Here is a 19,277-nt window from a genome sequence, read left to right as displayed (position 1 = left end):
TTTTCACATTAAAAAGTGCTGTTTTCTTTGACTGAAAAGTATCCCTGATCTGAATTCCACCTACTCTCCCAGAAAGCAGTACATTAACTATTAAGCTGTGGTTACTTTTACTACTTGCTGTAGTATTAATTAATGTTGGTAGAAAGGTGTATAACACATATTTAGGCAAGCCAGAAATCAAAGTGAAAAAGGCAAATACATATTGGGATTTTGTATATTGTGCTTATGTTAGAAAACTTGCTTGATATACCTCAAAGGACTCTAAGAGAATAGTGAAAAAATTATGGAAGTGTGGTCACAGCCATCTTGAAATCCCGAGGAAAGATTCCTTCTGGAGGGATTTCAAAATAAGATAATATTGTTAAGGAACTCCTTTGAAGCTAACTTGTGTTATTTAGTAGTTTATCGTCCCTACCAGTCCGTCTCTCTCAGCTTTTACTGACCTTATAGCTTAGTCATCTTATTCGATCTGTGTACAGATCTGGATTTCAAGTTGTGTAGCAGCTCTGTATTGCAAGAGCAAGAGAGCCTGATAGAGGGCTGGGTAGGAAATACAGCTTTCTGATGGCAAATTGGAAAGACTACTTTGAAAGCAACATTTACAGCATCTGAGAACTGGGAATCTTCTTAGCTTCCTCATATCATATGATAAAGTACAGGCAGAGTTCGTGAGCATCAGTTCATCCTTTGCTGTTATTAATAACAGCTGTTTGCAATCAATGCCATTTGCACCAGTCTAGCAGGGAGTTCATGTTGACTGGGCAGGCTGTGGTGCAAATTTCTGTGGATCCTAGTAAGACAGGAAGCATTGCTTCTACTTAAACAAGGCTAGATTTTCTCCTGGCCAACGTTCAGGTGATATCAAAGAAGGAGAGGAGAGACACCTGGCTCCTTGTTCTGCCATCATTCTCTTGTTGGCTTTATCTCCCTTTCTGTGGTTGTGGATTAATGTTCTTCGTGCTTACTCTGTCTCAGAGGAGGAGCAGCCTGAGTTGCATTGCTTTATTGTTCACAAGCTGTTTCCTGACTAAATAATGTTATTGCTGAGTGTGCTCCAGACTGTGCTCCTGCCAAAGCTTTCCTCGCTGAAATCAGCATGCTTGGAAGTGTAAGGGACCTAAAAGCCTTCCCTGTGCAACGTTGTCAGCTGAAATACGTACCCTGACTCCATCCAAATCGCTCACCCTGGGGTGCAGAATAACAGCATTCCAAGGATTTCTCTGAAATGAAAACACAACACCACAATACTAAAACTAGAACCAAAATCACATTATTGATAAAATACATGAAAATTGTCCTCTCTGCAGGACATGAAAGCTCTCTGTTGGTATTGTGGGGTATAACAGAGGAGCCTGGCAGGTTTGTGGCAGCTACTTGGATTAGAAATCTGTGGGAAACCTGTGGAATGAGAACATAGAAAAAATAACTGTTTATTTTGGGGCTTTCTATGTTAAAGATGGTTTGAATAATGCTAGCAGGAGCACTCTGGCTTTGCCCTGCTTCGATGTAAGAAAATGAAAAGGAAGCAGCACCAGAAACTTTCTCTTTCCCATTGACTTTCTAGTAATCTATTACTGTGTGGACTGCCCCAGGAGACTGCTGCTGGGCTGGGATGTTGCTCAGCATTTAGAGGGATGCTTCACTTGATTCTCAGACGGGCTTTCAGCCTTAGTCCATGTGTAAATAATGGCCCGAGTTACTACTTTTCAGAGAGCTGTATGTTGAAACAATGGTACGTGCAAAGTGAAAAGCTGAATAAATGAACATGTTGGTTGGTGTCTGCCAAGTTAGTAAACAAACATATGTTAAGAAATGGGAATAAACACAATTTGCTGAACCGTTTCCGTTAGGAGAAAGGGTGGCAGTACAGTTTGAGAGTTTGCACTGCTCCAAGCATTTCAAAATAGACTGACATGTTTGGATGAATAATATCTACGATTTGTAGGTGGCTCAGAGTTCAGGGTCAGGAAAAATATTTACATGTAATTTCTTCAGCCTGCTCTATCTGATTTGGGTTTTTAAATTTAACATACTTCCATTTTGGGGAAAAAATACAACCTCACAACCCTTAGCTAAGTTTTACCATGGCACCCAGACCCACTTGCATTTCTTGTTCACTTTCAGCTGCTCCAGCCTTCTCCTGGGGTGACCCTAAAATTATGCCACTTCATGCTAATTACTGCCCAAAAATGCAATGACAGCTTTTTCTTTGATGGTGGAGGTGGTTTAATAGAAAAGAAGTGAAGTATAGAGGAACAAAGATCATTTTTTCCCAGGTTCCACAGGAAGCTCATAGCTGAATTTGGGAATTGAACCTAAACCTTAGGAGCTTTGGTTCACCAGCCTCGTAACATGAACTCCCTCCCTCCTGAGTGCCTGGATCTGTCTGGGCTCCTAAGCCAACGCCAGGGCGTGCTTCTCTCCTGATCCCTCAGGCTCTGTGGGGTCCTGGCTCGGAGGCTGCTGTTTGTTTACAGAGAAGGCTGTTGGTTCCCTTCTCCCTGGTGTCTCATCCTTTGCCCCTGCCAAACGCGCAGTTTCTTCTTCCTCAGCTGAGACTCAAAGCCAAACATCTCAGACCCCTGATCCAGAATCGCAGCGTTCTCCCCAGTCTCCTGATGATGATGATACTGTGTGCTGCTGGGAAGTGAAATAATTCCTGCTGGTCTTTACTTCTGTACTGAACCATATAAGGGCTTCTTAGAATAAAATTTCCAGGGGCCCTGACCCCAACTCTGCTGGGCTCTGAGGGTGGGGTTTCCTCTGCCTGCACTTGAGCTAATAGGCACCAGTAGGAGTCCTGGACTTTGCTCTGTTTGGTTTCTTTGCGGACAGAGTGAAGGGGTGAGATTCCCCCCTGCAGACAGACAAGGCTCTGCCTTGGCTTTGCAGTGACTGGAATGGGGTTTGAGTTTGACTGCAGCTGCAGTCAGTGGTAAAAATCAGCATTAGCTTCTGCTCCAGTTCAACTTGGCTCATACCTGCCAGCAGCGACCACAGTTTACACCATCCCAAAGGAGAATTGAAATGGGATGGAAGTGCCCCTTGCTCCTGGTACTGCTTAGCCCTAGGGGGCAGAGGAATATTGCCATTTTTACAGCATAAATGCAGGGGAGAAGTGACCTGAGTGATACTTTACAGTAACTGAATGTAACACCTATTGCTCAAAGAAGTTGTAGGACTTTCCCAGTATTAATGGACTTATAATCAGAACTTCCTTTTTATGTGTGGTGCAGTGCATTAGGGGAGAATTGATCAGGTAACCACGGCCCAGTTCTTTTGCTCTTACCCTTCATCCCACCCAGAGGAACACTCTGTCCTTCAGTTCCTCTGGCTGGTGCTTGCTGACTCGCTGTCTGAGTTTTAAATAAGAATGTGTGCAAAATGCTTTGACAGCCTCAAGAAAAGGCTGCTGTAGATGGGCCAAGGATTTGAATTATTTTTTATTTCACTTGTATTTCCCATGAGCTAGAATTGAATGTGAATTTCTTGCATAGTTCATACAGATTCATCATCTGATGCAACGAAGGGATTTTCTTTAATAACTGACCTGTCATGACCGGAAGTCATCTGTTTTACTCTGAATAAATGTGTTGTTTTACCTCCCTCAGGTTCCACTGTCTGGCATCCCGACTGTAAGCAATCCACTAAGACTGAAGATAAGCTACGGGTAAGTTCAGTTCATGGCAATATGCACTAGGTATTTTGCCCACACAATAACTGAGTGCTCTTTTTAAAGGAATGACTGTTCCCATGTTTTTTTCACATAGCTCTCACCACTCTGGCAGAATAAGCAGTGGAGGCACTTCAGAGGTATTGCTCTGATTTTCAGGCTCATCACCTTCACATACCTGTCTCAGTGCACTGCCTTAAAGATAGTATCATTTCCTGACATACAGACATGGCAAAGTCACTAAAACACTTCATTTCATATCTCAATTATTGTGAGAGAGACTCTTAGGGAGAAAATGTGAACAGGGCAAATTCTACAGTATATTTTAGTATTTTTGCACATTTATATAATTGTTCTATAGTTATCTCCTGTTCTGCGTGGCTATTTGCAGCATTTAGACAATACGGGCTCATTTGATTTTGCCATTCAAATAAGCCTCAGCCTAAAGTCATCCTAATTTGAATGCCAAGAAGAGCTGCATTTACCCTTGGAGTCACTTCAGCATATCCAGACAAACTCTCTGGATCAAATCCTTGATGGCAATAATGCAATTCTGGGCAATTCTAAGCTGATGAATTTCATCTGCTGGACAATTTACTCTTTTTGATGTCTCAGTTGATCCTCTGAATTTTAATAATTTTTCTGGATATGAATACTCCAGACTGTCTTTCAGACAAGGAAACTAAGAGGTACTGCTATGGAGATACGTAGGCTATCCTGTGGGTTGTGTGGCTCATTCACAGGAAGCCACGTTCTTTGGAATACGTTCAGGTGGTCTGTAAAACATCCCCTGCAGAGAATTTACTATGATTGTAGGAAATGTGCAGATAAATTCTTGTTGATCAGAATTCATGTTAGTGTGTACTGATAGTACAGAAGTATAATTGGCCCTTGATGGGCATGGGATCTAGCAGGGCCAAACATCGCTGTAGGTACCATCCAGCATTTCACATTGTTCTGTCCTGACTTCCTACAAGAAAATTGGAAATTCTGCCAGGCTGGATTTTCTTCCTCATTTAACAATTTGAGTGTAAGACAGTGTTTTGGCCCTCTGTAGTGCAGGAACACTTGTGCTTTGTAGTGAATGGTTGGGGTACAATAACCTCCCTTTCACTTGGACCCAAGAGTCTTATCAAAGCACTCCTGACTACATTGCACCCTTACAAACCTTCCCCTGCTGACCTTATAAATCAGGTGGCTTATTTCCATTCCCCATGGAAATGGCCAAAGTCCTCTTCAAATATTTTCCTTTTTTTGGGCACACATTCAAGCGTGTCAGTCTTCTTCCCGCTCAGCTAATTTTAATTGAAGTGAATGAAGTAAATGAATTCATCCACCTGCAAGACTTTGCCTAAGTGAGTTCCTACAGGAAAATGAAGCGGAAGAATGCATATTAAGGGAACAACTGAGAAATGTTATGGCACAACTATCCAAGGTCGCCTTGTTCCTGGATGAGAGCTATGCAGAAATGCACTGTCCTGAAACTGGATGGAGAGGTGGAGAATTTTTACCTTCAACTGCCAGTCACAGACAGTCTCTATCCACTCCTTATCAGTTTGCGTTCACTTTGATGTCTTTGACACACGTTTTATTCTGCTGACTCAATTGAAGGCAATAGCAAACAGGTAGGTACAGAAAAAAATGAAACTGGGGAAACTATGTGCTATTTGGACTTGTCACCACTAAATTATGAACTGTTCTTTGATTGACTTTCACTTTCTCGATGACATACATTCAGATCTGAAGTGAGAATCAGAATCTGGTTTGTGAGTTGACAAATACGTGATGTGGCCACTTCCAAGGGCAGGCCTAGATTTTCTGCAAAAAGCCAGTGACATGGCCTCTTTGCTCTGCCGCGTTTCCTTTCCCTATAGAGCAAAACAAAACAAAAAGCCCTTTTATCATGGAAGTCACTTCAGAAGTTTTCAGCAAGTTCTGTTTTCTCTCAGTAACTGACTTGTGGTATAAACTAATCAGCGATCTAGCTGGTCAAGATCTGAGAGAGAGTTCATAAAAACAATGGTTGCTTTCGATCTTCCTCCCACTGGATATTTATGGAGGATTACAAAGCCAAAACAAGCAGAAAATAAAGTAACCATATATATGTTAAAAAATATACATTGCTTGGCATTTTTTAAACTGTCTGGTGGTTCGTGATTCTGCAGGGATTAATAAGTAACATAGATATTATAACACACAGAGGATTATCTAGCAAGTAAGTATTAGTAACTTGATTGAAAAAACCATGGAGCTGGGGCAACTGCTTTCCTTTTCACTCTTTTTTCCCTTTTGTGTTTCATGACAGCATTCCTCATCTGAGTTCTTTTATCCAAAGAGTCTGGTTCTTCGCAGGCCACGCTCTGCAGAGGTTTGCTGTTGTGTTTTCATAGTGTTGATAATGGTCTTCTTTACTGAGAAGATTCTTCATTATCCTCATTCACTGCGCTTGCTGCTACTGCTGCCACACAGCTTTCCTGCTATCACTTGGGCACTGACGCTGTATTTTGCATCATGTGGTGCAGTGTTCGTTTGTTAATTCTCACATTTTTTATTTTGTTCAATGAAATGCTTAAAATTCACTTTTTTTTTAGATTCAGATGAGCTTTAGGGGGCTGTAATATTGTTCTGGTGTTAGAGATTAGAGTGCAAATATGAAGCAAATGAAAATGGTGAAAAGTGATGGTTTAAAAGAAATAGTTTTTCATGAACAGTGGCTCATGCTTTTTAGAAAAAAAGGCATCAGTTGAATCCGTTACTTTTTTATATGTATTGACCAACTACACATGAATACTTTAGTTGGGAAAATACTTAAAAAATTCCAGGTTTGGACATGTTCTGTGTGCTGCCTGAGAGCATTTCACAGAATCACAGAATGGCAGGGGTGGGAAGGGACCTTCAGAGATCAACTAGTCCAACTCCCCCTGCCAAAGCAGGGTCACCCAAAGCAGGTTGGACAGGAATGCATCCAGGTGAGTTTTGAATATCTCCAGAGAAGGAGACTCCACACCCTCTCTGGGCAGCCTGTTCCAGTGCTCTGCCACCCTCAAAGTAAAGAAGTTTTTCCTCATGTTGAGATGGAATTTCCTGTGATCCACCTTGTGCCTGTCACCCCTTGTCCTGTCACTGGGCTCCACTGAAAAGAGTCTGCCCCATCCTCTTGACACCCGCCCTTTAGATATTTGTAAATATTGATGAGTTCCCCTCTCAGATTTCACTTTTCCAGGCTAAACAGACCCAGATCTCTCAGCCTTTCTTCACAAGAGAGATGCTCCATTCCATTTGCGCCTTCCTAATCAGGGGCACATTCATGTCCAAGTTGGGAGGTCCTCCCTGTCCTCTTGATTCTGGTATTTTCAGATAGAAAGATTTGAGATTTCCTTGAGTTTGCTTTGCACTTACAAATGCCACTCGTTTCCATTTCTTCTCCTTCAGGGCAGAGCTTATTGATTATTTGTGCCTTCTGTGGGGGGCCATGAGGCTGTACCATGAAGGCACACCTGAGGTGGCTTTCACTTGATAGCAAAGTAAGAACTTACTGGTATGGACTTAGGCCAGGCTGGCAGTAGGCAGACAGGCTGAGAGAGTCCACACCACTGGATTTCCTGCTGCAGACTTTGATCTCAAGATTGCCAGGTAGGCACAGTCACATCATCAGTCAGGGCAGGATGCTTGTGTTAGATGCAGTCTGTAGGGCAGTGTTACGTGGTTGAATCTAATGCTGTGATTCAGTGATTCAGCCCTTTGTGCTGCACAGTCCTTTCCTCAGTTAACTTTGGATGTTGTGATGCGTTAGCTACTCTTGAACGCCACTCTGTCAGCTACAGAAATATGTATCAAGAAAATACAGCTATAAAGATGTGTTACCAGTGTTGCTAAGGAGAGCAATGTCTTTACAGTTGTAGGCTTTATGGAATCAAATGTTGGAGTCTGAGAACATCAAACTGTGGGACCATGTCACTCATCTTTTAGGCCAGTGTAGTGGCTTTCTGCATTCAGCTTAGCAGGCATGAGTCTGAGTTTCCAGTGCTGAAAACTGGGAGCCTTAGGATTAAAAAACAACAAATCTTATCCAATGTATTGGAAAAATATGCAAGGCAAAATAGGAGCAGCCTGTATCAAAATAAAGGTATGTTCTTTTTGTGGCTTTGTAGACTGTGTAGGATCCAAATAGCTTACGGTCAGATGAATATCCTTCTGTGTAAATTTGGTCGGTATTAAATTCCATTTAGATTTACTGCTGATTATGCTAAGTGTAATTCAAGGCAGATTTTGGCTGTAAGTGTTCTTCTGCAGAGTAGACACAAAGATACTATCATTGCTGTTCATACAAAGATGGGCTTGAATCTACACAGAAATTTCTAGGTTGAAAATTGTAGGATGAAATCCTGTGAATTCTCTGAGAAGTTTGCAGTTGAATTCAGTATGTCCTGGACTTCCCACTTTACGTCTGCCTTCCACTTAACTTATTCTTGGTGAAGGCTGCCTTTGCATGAGTAGTCTTGTAAAAGTTTGTTTGGTAGCAATGTGCCTTCAATGATTATGTGCAGAAAATTAATTCTCCTTTTCTGGCTTTTGTCTAGAAAGAAAAAAAAATTAATTGTAACCTATTAATATGTGTGTCTGTGTGAGTTTGAACTAAACCTCTTCACTAGTTTTGTCTTGATGCATACAAAGTGTTGATTTTTTAGGCAGAGTAATAATGAATGGATGCATTTGAAGGAAACGCTCTTGGAAGGAGAAGGGTACAGTGAAACCAGAAGACAGGCACAATGAATGCTGTAACACTGAGGTGCTTTCTCGGTCTGGTGTACAGCCAGTGAAAAGTACTGAAATCCATAGGAAGCCTGTGTTTAATGAGCCCTGGTTTCAAGTCCCAAGTAACTGCAAAACCTTGCAGCTGATGCAGCAAGTAGTCAGAGTGGCAACTGTTGTACTGAGAAAGCCAGATTCCTTACTATTGCAAAATTGTATCTGCCTACCAGAATAAATGACATCCTAATCTTCTATTAGTTTATTTATAAACATGCTTCTCTTACAGTGGCTTCTGAGGATTAGAGAATTTGCTTAAGCTATAATGTTAAATGTTATTAAGTGAAAACATATTCATTCCTCTGCAGCTGTTATCACCACCTTGCATAATGAACTCTATCAAAAAGCTAAGGCAGGTACTGTAAACAATGCTGACGATGCCTTTGTTAAACAACAGTGCATCCGTTTGGCCAGATGTTCTTGGGATCAGTTTTGATTTGGTTGCCTGCATCTGTAAGTTTTTATAGAGCATGATTCTGAACATCTGTACTTGAGAAAGCCAGAGCCACCACATTCTAGCAGCATCTAGATGATGTGAATGGCTCTAGTGTAGATTTTTATTTTTTTTTTAAGAAGCTATTTATTTAGAGGATGTGCCATGCATGATGACATGACAAACTGAGGTAAATGCAGATGAACATCTTAAACTTTGCAATCTAGTATCTAAATAACAAGTTAATCAATTTTGGGCATATGCATGGGTGATATGGTAATTGAGCATTGAAATTCACATGGAACCTAATAGGATGAGCATGACGGTGTTATCTCTGCTGGTCTGGAAATGGAGTTGGTAAAGAACTTTTGCATCGAAGACAAATGCATGGAATGAAAAACTAAAGTGTAAAAATAAGAAGTCTGTGGTAAGGTGGGAAATACTGAGAAGTCTTGCAGATACTTTAGATGCTTTGTGTTCTGGTTCTTTCCTTTGGCTCCTTTAATGATATGCATGATTTTCTATTGACTGAATTTTATTGATTTTTTTTCATATACTTCATAGACTTCCTGTATCTGGTACAGACATCCCATATTGATATATTTACCACTGTTACATCCATTTGGGTGGAAGAGGACAGAAAAAACAGATGACTCTTCTACTGTCAGAAAATGTGGAGAAAGACCATGCACCATAAGAAAAGAAACAAAGATTAGTTGTAGTTCTTCATAGAAATTTGCTTTAAATTTCTCTGCACAAAGGTGGCATTTTGAAAAGCTCTATTTGAAGTCTTCAAGAACAAGAACCATCATATAAAGAGTGTTCCAGTTCTGTTCGGAGAAGTGAGGCAGCTTCACTTGTTTTGTTGCTGGATAGAACAAGTGTCACAGGACTATTGTGCGGGAAGGAAATGCCGTTAAATTAATGCATTAATACTAAAGGATGTCTCCTGTAATTTCTTTACCTGTCTTCTTCCAATAATGTGTGCAAGAGATGCTCGCGTGATATCTCCACTGAAGGTTAAAGCTTAAATCAGGGATAGCTGCTATTCCTGTTTCACCTGTGCTCTGACCAGCTCTCCTCCAGGGTGGAATTTACACCTTATTGCAGTTCCATCAACAGCGGATTTGACCTCCAGTGTGTCTCCTGCCACCTATTTGAGCTATAAAGTCACACCAGTGGTGCACAGGGTCGGGGGTTTTTGGCTGCTAATGAAGATGTAACGCAGAGTCTAATGAAAGCCATACTCCATCCCAGATTTTCAGTCAGGAAGTATTACAGGTCTCTTAGGAGAGGAGCCAACCATAGCAACTAAAATTACGCCAAAGGAACAGCTTATATCACGGAACCTTTAGTGTGTGTTTGTTAAGGCAAGCAGCACAAATGTTTTTAAGTGCAACGCAATTGTCTTTAGGGGAAAGCACAAAGCTGTGAAGGATTCCAGACCATACGGGAGCAGGAGAGTAGGAAATAGCCATCTGCGATGGAAGCAGCCTCTGTAATTCAAAACAAGAAGCAGGGCAAAGTGAGGCAGGGAGGGTGAGTAGATGCCAAAGTCCTCTCTTTCATGCACTGCCTTCAGGGCTATGTCGTAAACTTAAGCAAGATGCAGGACTGAGGGCAAATGGAGGAGCCACAAAGTTCCAGGTGTGCTTGGATTAAGCTGCCCAGGAGAGCAACAGAGTGTGCTGGGGCAGTGGCTGGCAGGATGGCATCCCGCTCAGGAAATGTGGAGCTCTGTGATAGACTGAAGGTAAAATTTATGTATGCATAAAGAATTACAGAAAATAGAAAACTGGTTTTAAAGGGTGTCATATCTGGCTCATGGCCGTGTTAATGGGATGGTAATGAGGAACTTGGAGCAGAAACACAGTGAGGAAATGAAGAACAGGTGCTACAACTTGCCAGTTTGTCTGAAAACTGCTCCTGTGCTCCAGGGTTAAGAGCATCTCAGAAAGCTTTTAGCAGGATGTGTTTAAAACTATCCTCTTAAGGTGTCTAACTTTATTAAACAAATTCAGTGAAGTGATAAATACAGGTGAATTTTTCTTTGCTGAAACAGTTTTTAGCAGTGACACTAAGAGATGAGACTATGGAGATGGATCAAGGGCTGAGAATTTCTTGGTTTTTGAAGTGGTTATAAAAGATCCAGAGCAAAGAGCAACCCAGAGGGCCTGCCAGGTGGGAAGAAGCCATAACGGCCTCTAACCCTTTGCTTCTTACAACAGGGAGGATTCAGCAGACAAAGCTCTTAAAGTATGTCTGCCAAAAGCCAGAGGTAACAGAGACACCCCTAACAGTACCTCATCTATTTAATTTTGTCCCTATGTTGTAATGAAAACAATTGTTTTCCATAGCAACAGCAGCAACATGTTACATGTGTCTCCACTCAACCAGACAGTGGTGTGAAACGGCAGAATGGAAGGGGGAATAAAGTGTTTCTCAACAACAGCCAGATTTTCCAGCTTAATTCTTGTAACGTTTCCATGAAACAAGTGGTTGTTGTTGGGTATTTTGCTTTGATTGCATCATGGGAGGAGCTTAGGGGCAGCTGAGACGTTTCTGTTCCCTTTTGGGATATAGGAATTTGCAGCTACAGAGAGAAAAGGGAAGAAATACATAAAGTATTCTCAGACATTCTCTGGAGAGACTTTGTGCCTGTGTCAGTCCATGGCCACATCTGCTCTCTGTTTGGTCTGAATCTTCACGTTTTTTGGTGGAATGTGTTCAAAGCTTTTTATTCCTCTGACCCTCCCTGAATGTGGTGATTTCATTTCCACAAATGAAGTCAGAAGAAGCTTGCTGTATGATCCACGACTAGTCCTCAGCGTATTTTATATGGATGGTTCCAACAGCTTTCCTGGCTATGAAATAAAAGGTAGAAAGACTCTGAGGTCTGTTGAAGGATCCTTTCAGGAAATGTATACTGAGAGATAAGAAAGGTCCAGTAGCCTCGTCCAGTATTGTTCACTCCTGATATTTCCTAAGAAAAATTAGTGAGCAAGGCTGTCAATCCTTGTTTCTCTTCAGTATGTGTCTGAAGGTCCCTTAGTTCAATGTCACAAGGTAAGGTATTATTTACCAAGGTGTTATTTTCAGTGACTTTGAAGTATCGCACTGCACTGGTGTCATCAGAGTCATCTGCTGAGGCATTGCTTTGTGATGGGGTTTGGTTCTTTGCAGTCAATTAGGGAGCAACAATTGTTTATGTTTTCTCAGTTGCGAGTGGGATATTGTTGACTACCTTCGTGTGCCTGCTGCACGCTCAATTTAGGAGTAATTGCCACAATAACCTGGGTGACTTTTGATCGAATAGATGTTTTTCAAATTCTTGAAGTTTGCAGGATCAGCTCAGTGATACGTTATTTTGTCTCCTTTCACAAAACTTCCCCCAGGGAATCAGTGTATGTTTAGTCCTAATGAAGTGTTGGAAAATCCTCTAAATGTGTAAGAGCGCTCTCTCGGTAGGGGTGTGACTGTTCTCATGAATTTCAGTTTGCAGGACATTGTCATTAAGCATCAGGACTTTTGCAGCATGGGGAATCATGGAATTTCAACCAAGACTTTAGCTTTCATGTTGTATCTAGATTGTACTGCAGATGTAGGGGATGCTCCAAACCAAGGATTTCTGGAGGAAGGAGGGACTGAATTTGGTTCTGTATTCAAAATGGATATCCAGTCATCGAACATCTGGGAAGTGTTAACGTGTGTGCTGTGCTCCTCTCAACACTTTTGTCTGCTGAACTGCTGATACCTTTAGCTGTTTGTGAACTAACGTTTTGATAAAATGACCAGCAGGGCTATCCCAGACTGTACTTTGTATGGCTCCTTGCAGTGTCTCTGGCAGGTGTTGTTTGGGTTTGTTCATTAATGTTGTCGGTCTTTTACACTGTATGGCTTAGAAAACCTCCTTCCCCTCTCACAGCACTCCTTCCCCTACCGAAAAAAAAGCCCACCTGACTCACAAGATTGTGAAATTTGCCAGAATGCTTGCATTTGTGTTGACGTTTTTTCCTTAATTCAGTTAATTTCAAGATGTATGCAGATTTCTTCACTTCAAACCAAAAATTACTAATGTCAATGGTTTCACGTTGTTCTAATAAGCTACTTTTTCTTTTCCAGCCTACAAGAGCATCATCAGAAAGCATTTATTCCAGACCAGGTTCCAGTATACCTGGCTCTCCAGGCCACACTATCTATGTAAGTATTCCTTCTGATGAATAAACTGCCGGTGCCTTACTTGCACATGAAATGCTCCATGCTGAAATAACACTTATACTGATGCTAATACCTTTGTTCTAGTGGTTAAATTGTTAAAATTCTTGTTGTGACAGATGTAGCTTTTATAACTACAAAAGGTACCTTTTTATTTTCTTGGCAGAGAAGTTCATAGGGTCAAAAAAAAATAATTATGTTTTATGGCTGTCCTAATCCAGTTCTAAGGAGGAAGAATGTCAGCTCAAATGTATTTGGGTGAATAACAGAACAACTCAGCCTTTTCTCTTCTTTTCCTTCAGCAAGGAAAACTTGCTATATTTCCATGCATATAAGCTACACTTCCAAAAACTCATATCCATTTAAGGGTCCTCTTCCTTTAAAGTCCATGTAACTTTTATCAAAAGTTTTTGTAACTTTTAACTCATAAAAACTTGCTCTTGAATAACCTGCACAAATGGAACTGAATGTGAGTAGAAGCAGATCAGCCTTGTTTCCTTGTGCAGCCTACTATGAATAAATAAAATACCTAGTAGAAGAGTCGAAAACCAATTTGAATATTCTTTTTCAGTTTAAATCATCAAATGTATTTCTGTAAGGCAGGTGAGAATGTATGATGATTTTTTAAAAAGTCATCTTTTAAGTAAGGAAGGATTTTAGCTAGCTAAACTATATGTGAAGCCTCTTTCTAGCTCCTTCTAATGGGTGCACTTGTCTTTGGAACTGATTTCCTGCTTCGGTTTTTTAACTAGTCAAGAGCTCCTTGCAGTTTCACTGGAAAAAGTAATCGATCTCAGTACTATGTAGTTTGCAGTGAGTAAGCAACATATGCCTTAGGCAGAAGCTTGGGTATCGATTGAGTGATGAGTGTGATATAATAATTTCAGTTGGGAGTTTGGATACCCAGTCCTGACAAATAGCCCTGCTTGCCTTTTTATTTCCTTGTAATAGTTGCATTTCCTCTTGTGTGCACAGTTACAAGTTGAATTTCTGTCTGTGGTCTTCTGCATGGAATCCTCTCATAGTCTCTGTAATCTGCAAACTAAATGAATTTTACCACATATTTTACGTATGGGAAAACAAGAGCAGAAAGGTGAAAATACTTGCCTGAGCCACAAAATGAGTCATTTACAGAGCTGAAGTTTCCAGCTCTCACTACTGGGGACAAGAAACTTTTGTATGAGATCTATATATGCCTTATTCTTTCTTTCCTAAACTGAGAAAACACTGTGTGCTTTTGCAGAGGAGGTCTGTTGGAGAGGGACAAGAAGCAATCACTTCACATGTAGGGTGCCAGAAAGGGTTTTCCGTAGCAACAGCGTGACAACAAATACACAGAAATCATAAGTTGTGTAAAACAGAAATTACCAGTGCATTTGTGTAAGTTAATTTATCTTCTGTCTTTGACCTTCAGGCAAAAGTAGACAATGAAATCCTTGATTACAAGGATTTAGCAGCCATTCCCAAAGTCAAGGCCATTTATGACATTGAACGTCCAGACCTAATTACTTATGAGCCATTCTACACTTCCGCCTACGAGGACAGACAGGAGAGACAGAGTCTTGGAGAGGTAATGAACTGACGAGCAACTCATTCTGCTGTGTGCCTTATTCAAAGCCTGCTTCGCTTCTCTCCTCTTTTGAAACAGCTCCTGATTGACCCTCCTGGATATCGGTGCTGCTGCTGCTGTTTGTCTGTTTGATCTGGGTTTAATGGGAACAATCGTGATGATGCCTCTTGTGCAAAACTGCACAATTAAACATCTCCATTAACAGCAGGGGGAGGCTTGGAGGCTGGCTGGGTGTGCGTTCTCATCACTCACGTGGATGTCCTAGTCTTTGGGGACAGCAAAGTCCAGACATGAGGCAAAAGCCAAGCTGGTGGTGTGCTGTGGAGCACCCATCTTCACAACAGAATATGATGTGATGTTCCACGGCAGTGAAAGGATTAAGAGCAGTGGGATGCTTTCTCTTGCACATATTGAGAGAAAATATATTTCTGGAGCACTTTGCCAAACATACGGGATAAAATCTGAACTAGGTCAGAATGAAGTGCTCTTCAACCCGGGAAAGCAGGTTAGTTGTGTTACAGAAATAGCTGCCTCACATTTTACACTGCTGACATTTAATATGCATTCTTCTATCCTGCAACGGTAGAACAAAACGATCTAATTTATTCTTTGAAATTTGTATGTAAAGATATCTTTCAGGTTGTAGGGTCCCCCCAGTTTTCTCAGGTGAACTTCCACAGCTGCAGTTACTATTTACATGGTTCCAGTAAAGGTCGTGAAGCAGGTTTTGTCATGTAATACCGTCTGACTGTAAATCAGACTTCTGAACGCAAATCTAAATGGACATGGAAATGGATTTACTTCTTGCAATTGCAGTGACTTTACTGGCTGTAACTGAATTGAATATGAAGATGAGCAGAGGAAGAAGGAAGTACAGTAAATCATTCAGGCACCAGTGGTCTGAAGATGCCAAGATCAGTGACTGATAATTTGCTTTCTTAGCAAAGTGTTCTGCCCACCAACAGATCAGAGCTGCCCTGCTTTTTCTCCTTTGTTCTTTAATGTTTTATAGAATTAGTCTTTTAAATTATAACATGAGTTGGAAATTCAGGAGGTTGTTGAGTTCAGGAATAAGGTAAGAGATTAACAGGTCAGAATATTACAAAATTTCCCCCTCAGATTTATATTGGTAGTGAGTCCAGCTGACATCTGGTTCAAAACCAGTGTGAGATGCATTGGTGACCTCTGGCCCGTTCCAACAGGCCTGACCCTTTCCACAAAGCTCTCTACAAACACAAGTCTCTTGTTAGTCACAGAGGAGGAGTTAATCTCCCCCAGACAAGGGGAACTATTTGTTAATCATTAAAAGGAAGCTTCTCACTGACCAAGCAGCATATTGGAAGCTGATAAAGCAGTATGGTGGAAGCCATCTGCTCTTACGCTTGTTCTGGGGATAAGCAAAGACCTTTGGGGTTTTCTTACCTCGTATTTTCACTGTCATTAAATCCAATTAATTTTTGGTGACTACAGAAGTCTCTTCTGGAAACAGAAGGGCTCTCGCCTTCTTTTCAGAAGATCTGGGGTTTCCACCCAATGCTACTGCTGACCTCTGTCACCTTGGGCAAGTTACCTCACCTCTTTGTACCTGTTTCTCCTCCCTTCCCTTGCCCTAATGAGAACACACGCCCATCGGGGTGGAGTGATCTCTTACTTTGTGTTTGTGTTGTGATAATCGAGTGGCAACAACTTTGGTGCATCATACATCAGTCACCATCATCTTTAAAAAGCAAAGGAGGTGACATGTTTAGTCATGGCAGGGATTTGCAGACTTGGAGTGATTTAACCTGCATTCTCTTCGCAAAGTGTGTGTGGTGGTGTTAAATAGAAGTGGAGCCTGAGTTTAAGCTTGTACTATAGAAATGCCCTTCACCATGATTTAAAAAAAAAGAAAAGAAAAAGAAAAAAATCACCAAACTCAGCTAAGAAAGATTTCTGGGTGGACAAGGGAGATGTGCAGGAGCCACCAAAGTTAATCCAGTTAAGTTAAACCTTAATTACAGGGAACAGAGTACCAGAAAATTATAAACTTTAGCCGTAGAAGGTGAGAAAATGCAGCAGGAGACTTTATTCTTTTTTACAGTGGAAGGGAAATGCTTTAAAAAGTTTCTCACTCATGATCTCCCTTGTTCAATGAAATCCCAATCCTGTTCTTCTGAAAGTCTGCGATGAGGAATGTTTTCATGTAGCACCATCTAGTGGGACCAGGCATTTTAGTTACAGACTCACCCGCTTTGGGGGCGGAGTGAGAGGGAGCTCATGAAGAGGTGGTTTAGCTTCTAATAAAAAAGAGATTAAGAGATGTGAAATGAGATCTGTAGATGAATTTTCTTATGCTGAGGCTCACCCTAAATGTAGTGATAACGTTTCCAGAAACTGTTAATTATTCAGGTTCTTCATGTCAGTTTTTCTGGCCGCTGCTGTTGGATCTATAATGACATGGTGTTTTGCTCTATACAACTTGTGCAGTTATAAGGATTAGGAAACCAAGAATGTAAAAGACATTCAAGGCTTTGATGGAAAATAACTAAAGTAGTCTTCAAAAAGCTTTATGGAAACTTGCTAAGAAGGAAATGTTCTGTACCCAAACAAAAAATGTCACTCCTTTGTTTGGATACTTTGCATTCAGTGTCACCAGCTCCATGAGTGTTAGTGGTCTCTCAGTGCAAAATGTGTAGCTGGATATTTATTACCAGAAATTCTGCACACGTTTTACACTACTGCTGTTGTATATTATTGTAACAGACCAGAATAATCAGTTTTACTTTTGAGAGATTATCCTAATAGCTGTGTAATTCTATAATAATTGTGGTCTTATTTAAAAGAATAATTTCTTGCCCAGTTTATTTTGGCAATTAAATAATACTGAGGTTTAGTGCATACAGAAAATAATTAAATCCTGATCTTCCAGCTTCAAATTGTCTTGTGATTAAAGGGCACGTAACTGGTAATTATACAGAGCCTTTATTCTTGCTTTACCATCAAGGTATGCATGATCTTATGCTTAATTTCTAAAGGTATTTCTTGCCTCAGTTCCCCTATCTCTGCAATAGAAACTTTTCATAATGTTGTGCATATTCCTGCCCACTGGCCTTTCTGCAGTTCTTTCAATATACACGCTGTAATTCCTGTCTGTTCTCCTTACGTGACCATGGAAGAACACAGAGATTTAAAGGAGATCATATCAAAGAAATGTTGATGACAACTGTGTACTCCTTTGCATGGGTATGAGATGGAAGGCCTTGGGGAGAAGGACATTTTTGCCAGAGTATGTGTGTTGGAGGGAAAACATGCTTCATCCTGGAAGTTCTTCTCTATTTCTGATGCCATGCAAAGCTCTGAGTTAAGATTATTTACTTTTGATTTCCACTTTAAAGATTTCTTCATAACAGGCATGGTTATTAAATTAATAACCCTTTCTGATTTGGATCTTCACAGCTATGTTTTAATTACCACAATGATTAGATGGCTGAGAGATGATGTTGCATGATATTTGACTGAATTAATCACGCTTATAAAAATTCTCCCAGAAACTTTAATTGCTTCAGTAATTTATGGACCAGTTCCTGAGCAATGTGGAGAAAGCAAGTTCCAGTGCTGCAATGGCCTCAGTAATTTCTGCATTGCTGTTTTACGGTGCCATTTATTTGTGTATCTGCAGCAATGTTTAGATTGCCATTTTCTGGCCCAGCACATGCAGTGATGTTTTGGTGACCTTATCTTTATGTCTTTGCAGTCTCCGAGGACATTATCACCGACACCTTCTGCAGAAGTAAGTTTGGTGGAACCTTTGGGGGCAGTATCTTGCTGTGATAAGAATTATTCACTTCAGCAAATGCAGCTGTTGATTTTGTTATCAGTCTGATCCATCTCTCTTTGCTACATAGACATGTTTTCTGAATATTGAAGCATAACAATAGTTAACTCTAAAAAGAAAAGATTAAGTTCTTGCTGACAGATTGTACAAAAATTGAAGCTACCATTCCTACCCGTTTGTTGTCTATAAAGCACAGTCATTTCTCCAGCAGAGGTCACTTCTTGTATATTCATCCTTCCTGTGGACTCGGATCTCAGGAGCTGGATGGTTTACATGAGCTAACGTGCTGCTCTAAACATCTAAATATTAAGCCATGGTTGCTATGAAAACACTTGCAGTTTTGTCTGGAAGAAAACATAACTCTGGTCTGGTTTGGTTTTGCTTTTCCCTAGGACTTAATTGGAACATCAGAATAACATGAAACGTTTGGGAAGTCACTTGTCAGATTACAGTAGATGCCATTGCAGAAGCATTTTCATTTGGGGGCTGGGCAATGCTGCTTGTTTGCAATGTAAAAGTTGTAGTGATTGCTACATGTTAAAACAGTGACTATAAAATTTCTTGTAAATGTTCATGCATTAATATCAATCCTGTCCCTTTTGTCCTGGTTTGGTTTGTTTTAGGGGGATTTGAGAGGTGTTTGTTTGGGGTTTTGGAGGGTTTGGTTTTTTTTTTTTTTTTTTTTTTTTTTTTTTTTTTTTAAAAAAAAAAAAAAAAAAAAAAAAAAAAAAAAAAAAAAAGTTCTAGGAAAAATATTAAACCC

The 19,277-nt window shown here is 40.6% G+C and overlaps 1 protein-coding gene across 12 annotated transcripts in view; it reads left to right on the top strand.

Annotated features, from left to right (window-relative positions):
- The window catches only part of ABLIM1 (actin binding LIM protein 1), a 197,014-nt gene that overhangs the window by 148,906 nt on the left and 28,831 nt on the right, over positions 1–19,277 (top strand). For 8 of the 12 annotated variants that reach the window (XM_014958447.1, XM_014958503.1, XM_014958477.1 and 5 more), the window contains exons 8-12: positions 3,612–3,670; positions 5,979–6,041; positions 13,038–13,115; positions 14,545–14,700; positions 18,434–18,469. In XM_014958447.1, coding sequence (XP_014813933.1) covers positions 3,612–3,670; positions 5,979–6,041; positions 13,038–13,115; positions 14,545–14,700; positions 18,434–18,469 — 392 coding nt within the window. The remainder of the gene's footprint in view (positions 1–3,611; positions 3,671–5,978; positions 6,042–13,037; positions 13,116–14,544; positions 14,701–18,433; positions 18,470–19,277) is intronic. The other 4 variants (XM_014958511.1, XM_014958495.1, XM_014958460.1 and 1 more) reach the window with 1 other exon arrangement.

Source organism: Calidris pugnax, unplaced genomic scaffold, assembly GCF_001431845.1.
Source record: "Calidris pugnax isolate Ruff unplaced genomic scaffold, ASM143184v1 scaffold4, whole genome shotgun sequence".
NCBI lineage: Eukaryota > Metazoa > Chordata > Aves > Charadriiformes > Scolopacidae > Calidris > Calidris pugnax.
The sequence above is the reverse complement of the archived record's forward strand: the minus strand, read 5'-3'. Positions and strand labels throughout refer to the sequence as shown.